Below are 12,669 nucleotides of genomic sequence, written 5' to 3' on the forward strand. Positions count from 1 at the left end.
GTGCTGAGATCAGAAGTCAATGCACCAATAGAGGCGGTAGAGCTAAGTTAGCAAAGACTCTGAGCCCAGCAACGACATCAGTCTGTCCTTTTTAACCATGTTTTCTTGACCTGCAAAATCAGGCGCTGTCTTACAGTTTGACGTAACAGTATAATTATCATATTTTGGTAACTACTCATTGAATGTTGATTATTAAATTAACTGCTCTGAAGTGTCCAAGCTAGGATTCAAGTGGTGTTTGACATCAGCATCCCTGCTTCCCCAATTTTTAATGAACTTTTCCTTATTTTCTGGCCTCTACATAATGACGCTAAAAGATAGACTTTTCCTACTTTTTGAAGTTCACTGTACTCCTCAGAAAATGTGAGAAAATACAGCCAGTCCCTTCTGGAAGATTAGGAGGGCAGTAAGATAATGCAGCCACCTCCAGCCTGATATTTGAGCCCTGCTTTCTGCACGGTCAAGCCTTTTGGAGGCAGCCGGCGTATGGCTTGTATCAAACTCTATATTTAGGAAGAACAACTGTGAGCTATGACAGGAATTCTCTTTAACACTTAGCCTTAAATCGAGTTCCCCTCCAGCCCCAAGCCAGGAGCAGCTCTCGGTACTGGAGAGGCACAGAGCACTAGAGCTATTTCAGCTACATGAAAAGCATTGGATTTGAGACCACAGCTCAGAGGACACTGGGAGTTCCTTCTACCCTCCAAGGAGCTTTGTGTTTTTGCACCTGGCTGCCTGGAATTTTCCTCAGGCAGTAAACAAATACAGAGAACAGGTAAGCAGAATGACCCTGCTCTGGCTCCCAGCTTTCTAGAGGACATTTCCTTGATCCTTAACTTGAAGTGACAACTTATAACTTTGTAGGTTTGAATGTAGTGGGTATAGCTTGTTTGTCAATTCCCTGTTCACTGGTGGCATTTCTGACTCTGTTTTATAAAATGTGGTCTGTGTGTGTGTGTGTGTGTGTGTGTGTGTGTGTGTGTGTGTTGTGTACTGAGAGACACATTCCCTCCCCAATTCCCTGCTTGAGCACACTTGTGCCTGTGAGGTCATAGGTGGAGGAGGGTTGGAGGTAGGGTCTGCCAAGGAGAAAGAATGATGGAGGTACCTGTTGGGAACCTTAGATAGCAGGGTCGGATGTTGAGGCCCTCTTCCTCGGCATTGACCATTATAGAAAGGAAATGGTGGGTGACCTAGCAAGAGGGCCCTGAGGACAACCACATGGCAGGGAAAATGTGTTATGTGAAGAATGGTGGCCCGTGTGTGTCAATACTCTGTTCTCTGGTGGCGTTTCTGTCTCTGTGTTATAAAATGTGGTCTGTGTGTGTGTGTGTGTGTGTGTGTGTGTGTGTGTGTTGTGTACTGAAAGTATATTGAACTAAATGTGGTTTCACTGCTGGGGACACTGATAAAATGTCCAAAGTCCAAACATGATAAGTATGACCTTGAAGCTCTGATGGTCAGCATTACAATTGGCAGCAGCCTGATACAGGCTTTAAGCTCAGAATTTGTTAAGAGAATTGTGGGCATATTAAAGCTGTAAGGATAGCTTTTGCGTTGTCTATATGCTAATTATTGTGAAAGTTGTTACCCAGTGAAAGTTGAGAATGCTTTTCTTGTTTCCCTAAGTACCGGGCTCAGTTTTAAGGATAAAGTTGTATCGAGGTATTCTGTGTAGATAGACCCCATCTTTTCGAGAGCTTGACTTTGGTCACTGTCTTCCTATTGTGAGCAAGGTAGAGGGCTGACTTACTGTTCCTATCTATGTGGACACCAGATTCTAAGGTGTGGAACTGCAAAACCTCTCTCTTCTCTCCTGTTATTTTTAAGGCAGAGTGAAGGAGCTAGTCATTTTAGACAGCTGAACATCTTTCTACACCCTCCTCAGGAATTAATTTTAGCTTCAGGACAGAAGATAATTCCCATTTGTGGCAGAGTTTTACCCATATATATGACCTTTCAAAAGAATAAACAAAGCCCTTCTTTCTTTCATTGATTTTTCTCTTTGATCCCTTCTTATGAAATTAGTGATATTAATGTTGACAATTTTTAGTCAAAGTGTTTTATTTAGAAGCTAGATAACAGGTACTGCCCAATCAAAACCAAATGGGGGGGTGTTCTATTGTCCATAATTAGCGTACGAAGCATTGTAATACTGTACTGATTTGCAGAACTCTTACATGTGATCAGCTGCCAAGCATCACCATTTTACTGTATGATTTGTAAAAGTCAATATATGCCTTGTCAAACTTCCAGTATTTCCAAAATTTAGCCAGACGCAGGAGACAGATGCAGTAACTGAGTGTCCTAAAGAGTACCTCTTTGGGTGAAAAATACTGGCCCTAGGGGGAGTGGAATGAGCACGATAAGGCATAGATTGCTGTATTGTCCAGGAGGGAGCATGCTGATGAAGAGGGAGGGTGCATTACACTCTACACCCTTTATGGAGCTGAATGCCTGATCAGTGAGACAGCCAGGGAACACTGTCTATTTTTATTCATCACTGTGCTTTGCCCTGATTTCTCAGCAAATAATGAGGACAGCAGGAACTACTGCTGAACTGATTTATACAAATATCCTCAACCTGATTGTGAAGAATGAGATCAGGGAGTGAACCGACTTTCTATAGATGTCTCTATGGAAGACTGGCAAGGATGCTAAGAAGAGATTCTCATGCGAATGAGAATATACCAAAACTATATAGGAGACAAGGCCCATCCATTTGTTGGGCTTGGAGTTTCCCAGAAGATACTGCAAACTACTAGTTAGTACAAATAGTGAAAAATAAAATCAGCTTAAAAAACCCAGTGCACTATAAATAACAAAATCATTCGCTGCTGGATGATTTTACATTTCAACTTGGTATTGCAACCACATACGGAAATTTCCTAATCCCATATTTTAAATCAATATACAGTAACTTTAAAAAAGTTTCCAAGTAATATTAATGAAAATTTAGTTGTATATGCATAAGGAGAAAACAGTATGTTATGATATTTAAAGACCTGTAAGAATTTTCATTTCCTATTACTTCTATTAGCTTCCACTGAAAGAAAAATGTGTAAATTTAAGCTACTCTAAGCATATCATTTTGGAATTTAGCTGTGTATCCTAAATAGAAACGTCCTCATGTCTCTTTGATGCTGAAGGAAAGACAGCAGTCTACTTGAAACAGATCATAGAGCAAAATGCATCCTTAATGGTTCCACTTGCTGTTCTTATTTACTTTTTTGAGTATATTAAAAATAATTCGGGGGGTAGAGAGATGACTCAATGGTTAAGAGCACAGTCTACTCTTGCAAAGTTCCTAGGTTTGGTGCTCACCACCTATATGGCAGCTCACAGCTGTCTGTAACCCCAGTTCCAGATGATCTAACACTGTCTTCTGGCCTCTGCAGGCATTGTATGCATATGGTGCACGTGTTTCTCACTCATATACCTAAAATAAATAAAGAAAAATTAAAAAAATATGCCTGGATCCTTATTGTGGAAGCAATATCTATGTCTTAACAAAACATTTAGAAGAAACTTTTAAAAATCCATTATTTTCATGTACATAGTTCCCAAAATGACATATTTGGGTACATTAATTTTAGACCTTTTGTCTTAGTTTGTTTCTCCATTGCTGTGACAAAACACTCTGACCAATACAAACTTGGGGAGGAAAGGGTTTATTTAGCTCACATCTCCCAGGTTGCAGTTCATCAGGGAGCCCAAGGTAGGAACTCAGGGCAGGAACCTGGAAGCAGGAGCTGGAGCACAGGCCATGGAGGAATGCTGCTTACTGGCTTGCTCCCTTGGCCCCTGCTCAGCCTGATTTCTTATGAAACACAGGCCCACCTGCCCAGGGGTGGCACCACCCACAGTGGGCTGGGCCCTCCGACATCACTCATCAAGAAGATGCCCTTCAGACATGGCCACAGGCCAGTCCAATAGAGGCAATTCTCCAATTGAGGCCCCCTCAACCCAGGTGTGTCTAGTTGACATGAAAGCTATCCAGTACACCTTTACAAAACAAATATACAATTGTTTAACTTCACAAAATATAATCGAAGATCAAAAAACAAAAACCTATAATTTTCCTAAAGTTCTCAGATTTTTCATTTCCGTATCTGTGGAAGACCATGCATCAGTTCTTTCTCTGTACTTAAGGCTGCAAGTGAGCATGGCATGAAGACATCATTAGATATGGGCTCTGGCAGCAACACAGCAAATATTTGCAGCATGCTTTAGAGTTCAGAAAGCCTTTCTTGAATCTTACCACAACCTGTGGAGCAGGGGAATTTTAAGGAAGAATAAATGGGCCTAGAAATGTTGAATGACATTGCCCTAGTTTCTGAAATCTTGTGTAAAATACTAACCCCTCCTCTGTGTTCATTCAGTCAAATGTTACCATGTGCATGCATACCAGTCAGACAGAATTCAGTCAACTTATTTTATAGTTAAAATTTAGAACACAGTTTATTTATTTTTGTTTTATCTGTATAAGTCTTTGACCTGCATGTATGTAAGCGCACTTGTGTACAATGCTTGTGTAGACCAGAGGATGGCGCCAGATTTCCTGACACTGGAGTTATGAACCTTGTTAGCCACCATGTAGGCATAGCATGTTTTTAATTCAGTGAATTTTTAACTTTTCACTTGCTCCTGTTGATATTTAACAGATAGCTATAAAAACAAGCCCAGCTTGTCCCAGCTAATGTCCCCAAATGGACTTTAGTCACAGTGCTCAAGTTAGGTCTCATGTGTTTAAAGGAGAGTTGGGGAAGAAAGCACTTCTTGATCTTGGGAATATGTCATGGTCGTGGAACTCTACTTGCCTTCTGAGATAGTTTTCTTGAAAGAAGACAGTTCCAGAAAGCCCTAGCTACATGTGTTTCTACAACTTGGATTCTATGAGAGGCATCCTGCAGATGGTCAAGGGGACACAAAGACCCAGCTCTTCAGAGGTTGCTGGGAGAAAAAAATGTGAGGAGAGAGAGTCCCCAGAAGTGGGGACATCCTATGGACCATTTTTCTTTGGGTATTCAATTGAGAGCGCTTGCTCCCAGTGGACTGAGTAGCTGGCCTGGCAACAATGAATGCAGATAAAAAGTTCAGTTTCAAGCCAAGGGTCTCTGGGGAGGCCAGAACAAAGGTGTTTTATTCCCACTATCTCTTTGCTTTGCTGCTTTTGGCAGAAGGTCAAGAGGGCAGGCAAAGAGATGATACAGCCTTTCACGTTTCTGATCACCTATCATTCACATCAGGGGCAAAGCATCTCAGCATTTCTCCTCTTGAATGATTTAACGGGGTGCTCTAATGTTCCCTCTCCCCGAGGCATTGGGAAGGAGAGTCTCTAAGTAACTTCAGAAACCGAGACTGAAAGAATATATGGCCAGTGAAAGGGGCGATTGCCCAGTTGAATCATGAGTTAAATTCTAACTTATCAAGACCTTGAATCCGAAGGCTGCCACATCTAACAGTTTCTTACTTGTTTTTTTTTAGGGATAAGACATTGTGAGTATGTCAAAACAACCAGTTTCCAACGTCAGAGCCATCCAGGTAAGTAGGTATATTTGTGCTTACCATCAGCTCTGTGACTTCTGGCCTGATTGCTTATTGTGATTGTTCTCTGGATATTCACTTCAAGAAATTTCTTCTCTATAAGACTCATGCAACACAATTGAGAAAGGGATATAAGAATGATAAGGTATAACAGAGAAAACAGGAGCTGCTTTTAATTGTTCTGAACTATAAGACAAATGAATGACAATTACCGTCTACAAAATGTACTATGCTCACAATAACTATTATGTGTTTATAAAGAACCAGAGAGAAGAGCTTGATGGTTCCAAAATAATAATGAATAGGAAATGCTCTTTATCCTGATTAGCTCAGTATACCTAGTATATATGTATTATAATACTGTGCTTCTGAAATATACCGTTCCCCATAAGGATGTATAACAATTACAGGTTAATAAAATATGTAGTATATTTATTGATAAGTGTTTTATATGTTTATTTATAGAGAATAGATTATTTAACTTCCATGTTAATATTGAACTGATATATGGACACATCAGTAGGTCATAGTTTGTTTGACTATTTGTTTCAAATATGTCTTTTGGGGCAGGGGGTTTAAGTTAGTGTAAAGTATATGAGTAAAGAGTGGGAAGCTCTGACTTCAATTCCCCGCACTGATGAAAATAAAATAAGCTATTTCTTTAAACAATATCCTTTTGTAGTCAACCGTTCTTCCTGAGGATTGGACATTTAAGTTCATATGTTAATAATTATCTTCATGTCCTTCTAGCGAACAGCTCTTTGGTTGTTTAAACTGACTTAAGTGTAACTCACAAAAAGGGAATGAGAAGCAGGCATTTTGAAATATGGATAAATATGAAAGTACATTTCAGTATTTGTTGTGCCTCAGTGCTTAATTTGCTATTTTTTTTAAGGGCTCTGAATTTGACTCTCAAATGGACCCACCATGAGTGGCTAGTCACAATGCTTCAGTGTAAAATTCTACCTTTTCTTTCATCAGCATGGAGCCTATCTGTGCTTTATCCAAAGAAACTTCTCTTCCTGGACTTTTCTGAATACTGCGGGGTATACAGCAGTTCCTGAATATTTTGGCTCTGGTATACCAACACAGCATAAACACAGTCTCGAAGAGCTGACTGAGTTTTGGAGGGGCGTGCATGTGGCCAGGGTGTGAACATGCTGTTGAGGGTTTGAGAAACCCTAGCATACACCAGTGGTAGAGGTATTTGGAAAGGCAGATCTTTACTTGTCATGACTAACACATATCCTTAAATCGATGGAATTCTTAAGTGTCAGGATATATAACAACTTCTGGAAACCTGTTACTGAGCAAACCCAAGAACGAGCATATGCATTTGGCAAAGATTCTGGTGCACACACTGACATTCAGTCCTCTGATATCTACCTAATGGGTCTCTGACATAGCCTGATAGTGGCAGCAGGCATTATTTTGTCTCCTGGACCTGTGGACATTGAGCCTTTAAATCTTTTCTATCACATGGTGTAAAAACAGTTAGTAGCACGCATTTGAAATCAGACTGGTGTCCTTAATCCATCTTGTGTAGGCTCATGGGAAAGGACTCCCCCCTGCTTTACCCCTCTGGGTCTCCATTTCCAAATTTGTGAATTGGAGCTAATAATAGTACCCTTTAGGGGTTAACATAGAAGGTGCTGAAAACAACATAGTAAGCAATCATTGGAGAACACTCAGTATTCTAGTTCTGATCATTCAGGAATAGTTTATATTGGAATTTTGATTACTGCACTCAAAGCTCCTGAAGTGCTAAACAGAAAATTTCCCTTTTATTTTTCAGAATACTCTCAAGCAGCTCTTTCTTCTCTTCCTTTTAAAGCTTAAAGTATATTGATTTTTCTTCTTTAGTGCCCTTAGGCTCATACAAGTCTACACTGAAAATTCACCAGCAGTTTATTTACTAATTTTGGCCTTGATGTATTTTAAGATCTGTACAATTTAAAAAGCCACTATTGACCATTCTCAATAGCTGTTATTATGCTGCATTACAAAAAGTCTATCCACTTTACCAACAAGGTCAATCAGTGGTTCCTTATGGATGTGGTTTTGCCCTTTCAATGTATTTGATGTCTCACTGAAGGACCAATTTAATGCACTTTCAAATGAAATATTATTTCTTGTGGTTAAATAGGGTCAACACTAGCTGATATTTTTCTATCATCTTTGCATTGACCTTAAGTAGGGTACATTAAACAAAATACGAAAATGGTTACACAATATAAAATGGTTCATAGTAGGAACATTTTGTTATGAGCCTCTCTGGAACAAATACAAACTCTGATTGATAAGTAAAAATGCTGATTGTGCAAATACCACTTAAAGGTCTTAAATGTTCCGCTCATTACAGTTTAATCACCTCTTTTTTATTATACTCTTTTATCTAATCAAGTTCAGCTGTCGTTTTGGGGGTCATAGCATGTGCCAGGTGTAGGCTACACAACAATGGGTTGATACCTGATCTCTGTATTTGATGAACTTATGGTCTTTATTACCTACATGACCTTGGACAAGTAGTTTATCTTCTTTGTCCTTCCCTTTGCTTATCTGTTAAAAAAGGAACTGATAGTTGTACATCTTTCATAGTTTCTGAAAGTATAAAATGAATTTAATAAACGTAAATGCTAGGCTGGTGCCTGAATAATTGTAATTTCTTTGTATAACTGTTATACCCCATCAGTCAGTAAGTCAATCAATCAGTCAGTTGACCAATCATCATCATCATCATCATCATCATCATCACCATCACCATCAACATGCCCATCATAATATAATATAGTTCATCAGTTCCCGAAATCTGTGCCTTGGAATATTTTTAGTTTCATGGGATATTGTTAATTAGGTTAAAAGTTTCCACAGTTAAGTGTTTGGGAAAATTTCTCAGAGTACATAATTTCCTAAGAGATCTTATTCTTCCCATGAGGGTAATACATAGTGTTTTCCAAACATTTTTAGACCTTTTCAATGATTAATCTTGCAGGATAGTGTTTTGCAGTGCAAACTTCTAAAAACATAGAATTAGATCTCAATTTTGTCTGGCTTGAGTGAACCGAGCCACTTTCAGCCATAGTTCTAATAAGCAGGCATTTCAAGAGCATGCCAGAAAACAGAGTCAAACAATTACAAAGGTCTGTTTCCTTAGACATCCTTACTTTACTTTTCTGTAAAATAGTGACAAATATTACTAAATATTTCAGGATGCTGTAATGAATAAACTACATAATCTATGACAAACCCCTGATTTATAGTATACATATTTCTGTCTATGGAATGGCCTTGCTTTTTTTAAGTGGTGCCATTTCCTCCATGTACCAGAAAAACAGGAAGGTTAGAATTAGACTCATACTTACAGAAGGTTAAATAGTTGTTTTTCACATGTACACTGAAGAAGAGATTGCCTTTGAATTGTAAGGGGAGTCTGAATTTAACCATTCTTCCCATTTGCATTAATTAAGTTTCAGCCAATGGCATAAAAACTTTCTGAAGGAATCAGTTGATTTTTTCCATAGATTAGAGAAAACTTCTTAAGCTGCTAATAAAGTTCTATACCAGATGTTGGTCATTTTTTTTTTCTGTAAAGGACCAGATAGTAAATATTTTAAGCTTTGAATTGGTTTGGTCTGCTTTAATTATTAACTCTATCATTATATCATGAAATAGTCACAGGCAGACCATAAGTGAGTGAATGTGCCTGTTTCCCAAGAAAAGCTTATTGAAAAATTAGGTGGTGGGTTGTATTTGTCCTATAGATTTCAGTCTGACAACCACATTGTTGATGGTAATGCAGCTGCAACCAAGGTAACATCAACACACTCTGCACACTGGGTCTGTTCCCTATAGTTGAAAGAATGTGACATGACAGGTGGCAGGGAAAGTTAGAGCTGCTGAGAAATCTAATCCCATCAGCCATCTGCTTGGTGGCTTTCTCTAATGAGACTAAGTGATACCAACTACTGGCAGCATCTTCTGGTCCTTCCTCTTCCTCCTGAATACATCTACCATGGGAATCATCACAGGCCGCCCTAGGGCCTGAACTCAAACAGAACCAATTTGTTCTGGGTTGACATTTATCCTTTCATTCTACTATTTCCCCTCTTCCATGAGATCGAAGAGTACCAATGGCTGACTAGGAAAGAGTCTTATGCCCCAGTCTTACCTGTGTTATTTGACTTCGCTTGCATGGGTCTCATGATCTGTAAAGGAAAGGTGTTGTGTCAAATAACCTCTAAGCCTCTGACTAGCTTGTAATAGTCTGTGACTCTCTTAAGCATAGCTTCTAAGGCTTATTTTGAGTATAATAATAATAGCTATAGTTATCCTTTTACTGTGTGCTTACCACAGTGTAATGGGACTTCTATATATCACTAGTTAGGTTTGGAAAAATGAAACAGCACACCTAGAATACTTACGTCTGAGTCACTGACTCAGTCTTTCAGTCTGATTGTAAAATGTATGCTTGATGGCACCCTACAGTGTTATCTGGTCTTATTACTTACTGTCTGAACCCTTGATACAGAGCACAAGGCTGGGTTAGTGACTCTGGACCATCTCAAGGGTAATAAAAATGCCAAGACCACTTGCGAGACAAGTATCATTTGGTACCTCGCTCTTAAAGAACTCAACCAACATTCATAAATAGTGTCGTTTGAGTGAAGGTATCCTATACCAATTAAAGTCATATTAAAAGCAAATTGGTTTAGATGAAAAGTACAACGTTAAGTAACCCAGTGATGAATGTGGTCTTGAAATATAAGCAACCATGACCACTGAATTACTACCTCTGGCTTAAATGAATTAATCAAGCTGCTTGTGGAACTAAATCTAACTCTTTTATCATACATTCAAAGGAAAGATTATCTGAGCCCTGTATTGTTAGGCAGTGTGTGGCTTCTTACTATGGGAAGTTTTCCATTGCTACCCAATCCACATATCCACATGTAGAACAGAATGTTTCTATGTCCCTCATTTTAGAACTTCTTTCTTTTACCCACCTATCATCATAACTCTTCTTCTCTCCATTGCCCAAGGCATAAAGGCTCTGTGGAAGAAGAAAGCAGATCCTGTCAAAGTAAAAACTGTGTAAAGACAGGTTTTATGAAATATTTTTCCTGGGTCAAATTTCCAGTTTAAAAAAAAGATTCGCTACCACCCTCCGTGGCTATTCAGTTAATCCAAGACTTTGATTAAGCTAAAAATCACAACAATGACGAATGCTTTCCTTCATATTTTATTTAAGTTTAAAACACAAAATTTAACTTTCGTTTGACATTTGCTTTAATGTAGAGGCAAGACCTTTTCTTTGATCATAGGTCTACTGTTTCTTATATAAACCACTCAAGCACATTGTTTATGATTTCCAATGCTGGTTTCTTTAAAGTGTAGCAAGAGCTTGAATATAGCAGTCTGATTCTCAAGTGGGTTTGGTATTACTCCAGCTAATGGTCTCTGATGATTTGACGAGGGCTCCAACCTGGTGACATGAGGCAAGCAGTCATATCCTGGCTAAAAGATGTCATGTTTTGAATGCTGACATTTACAAGTATTTCAGAAATACAAGCTGCCCCCAACCAATTGTGCACATTATCTTAATAGCTGTACAGTACATTCTTGAAGTTTGCTTTACCCTGGATAACAAGACTACAGTTGAGTCATTCAGGAAATTATTGAAGAGAACAAAATTGTTGAGAACAGAGAGGAAAAAAGAAAATCTTTCAGCATGAAACATAGGTGAAGAACATTGGCGGAGTGGGAGTTTCTTAAAATTGTATTGAGTAGAGAAATTTGGTGTTTTTAATCGACTCTGCATTTCAAGAATCCCTAGGCAGTTACATATTCTACAGATAAAGAATTTTATTTTAAAAAGTTGATGTTATTTTATTTAGTTGGTATATGTATGTGTGTCCATCTGTCTTTCTTACTTTTAAACTATTATACAAAAGGAATCTCATTTTCTAATTAGAAAACACACTTGTTTCTGAAAATCTTATGTAAAGATGTTATAACTCTCCAAAAGTCATGTCATACTTCATTCAGAGAAGGACTAGGACAGAGGATAGGAAAGAGCAGAAAGATATTCTGCAAGATGCAAACCTATAGATTTCCTGTCTGTGTTCCTGGAGAATGGCATCCTGGAGCCATGGATTCTGGCAGAAGCTACTTGGAGTTTTGAAAACTAAAGATAGAATCAGTGGGTGGTGGAGGTGGGGGTCATCTTAAATAAATATTCAATGTTCAGAAAACTCACAGTAGGTTCAGAAAAGGAGAAACTGAGTGGGAACAAGAAGGAAAAGGAGGGTAGAAGATCAATGGCTGGGGAATGAAAGCTCAATAGGAATTGCCAGTACCCAATGGCCAGCAGCTATCAGAATCTAACCCACTTGGGAAAGAAGATGTCATCCCATTGTAAGCTGTAGGAGAGTGACTGAGGACGGAATATTGTTTCCAGAATCCTCCTGGCTCAAAGCCTGGAGTCAAGCAAGGAAAACAATACGAATAATTAAGGGAGTGGTGGAATTAGCTTACAGGGAATTCTTTGTACTTTTCTTCACCTGGTGAGATCAAGGGCAGTATTAATTTCACATCAGATAGGTCTTCTATCAGGAAACAGTATCCTGTTCTGGCCAAAGATGATCTGTTAGATTTTTTCCATTCCCAACTTGAAGGATGTAACAAATTATGTATAGCTTGGGAAAGTGATGAACCAAGTCTGCTGCATCAGGGGTGTATTTTAAGATATCTAAAATGAGTAAACCTTAAACAGGGGCAAGAAATGAAAGAGTTGCATTACAAAAGGAAGAAAAACAAGAGCCTAATTCCTTTGTATTCATGGAGGACCTACATAGATTCTCACTTTATACTGACTCTAGGCCACTGATGTCAAGCTTTCTCTGTATTTTTCTCTAAAAATATAACTTACATTCCAAACACATTTGAGTAGCAAATGCCATACCCAATTTAAAGATGGAAATATTTAGCTGGGTGTGGTGCACGCCTTTTATCCCCAGCACTTGGGAGGCAGAGGCAGGTGGATCTCTGTGAGTTCGAGGCCAGCCTGGTCTACATAGCCAGTTCCAGGCCAGCTGGGGCTATAGGGAGACCCTGTCTCAAAAA

At 38.9% G+C, this 12,669-nt stretch overlaps 1 protein-coding gene across 2 annotated transcripts in view; it reads left to right on the plus strand.

Annotated features, from left to right (window-relative positions):
• Positions 1 to 383: 383 nt before the first annotated feature.
• The window catches only part of Smpx (small muscle protein X-linked), a 63,519-nt gene continuing 51,233 nt past the window's right edge, over positions 384 to 12,669 (plus strand). Inside the window, exons 1-2 of one of the 2 annotated variants that reach the window (XM_008828335.3) lie at positions 384 to 775; positions 5,488 to 5,544. In XM_008828335.3, coding sequence (XP_008826557.1) covers positions 5,506 to 5,544 — 39 coding nt within the window. In that variant the 5' untranslated portion in view covers positions 384 to 775; positions 5,488 to 5,505. Of the gene's footprint in view, positions 776 to 4,725; positions 4,969 to 5,487; positions 5,545 to 12,669 lie in introns of those variants that run through there. The other variant, XM_029561217.1, reaches the window with a different exon arrangement.

This window comes from Nannospalax galili, unplaced genomic scaffold (assembly GCF_000622305.1).
Source record: "Nannospalax galili isolate Female #2095 unplaced genomic scaffold, S.galili_v1.0 scaffold1053, whole genome shotgun sequence".
Lineage (NCBI taxonomy): Eukaryota > Metazoa > Chordata > Mammalia > Rodentia > Spalacidae > Nannospalax > Nannospalax galili.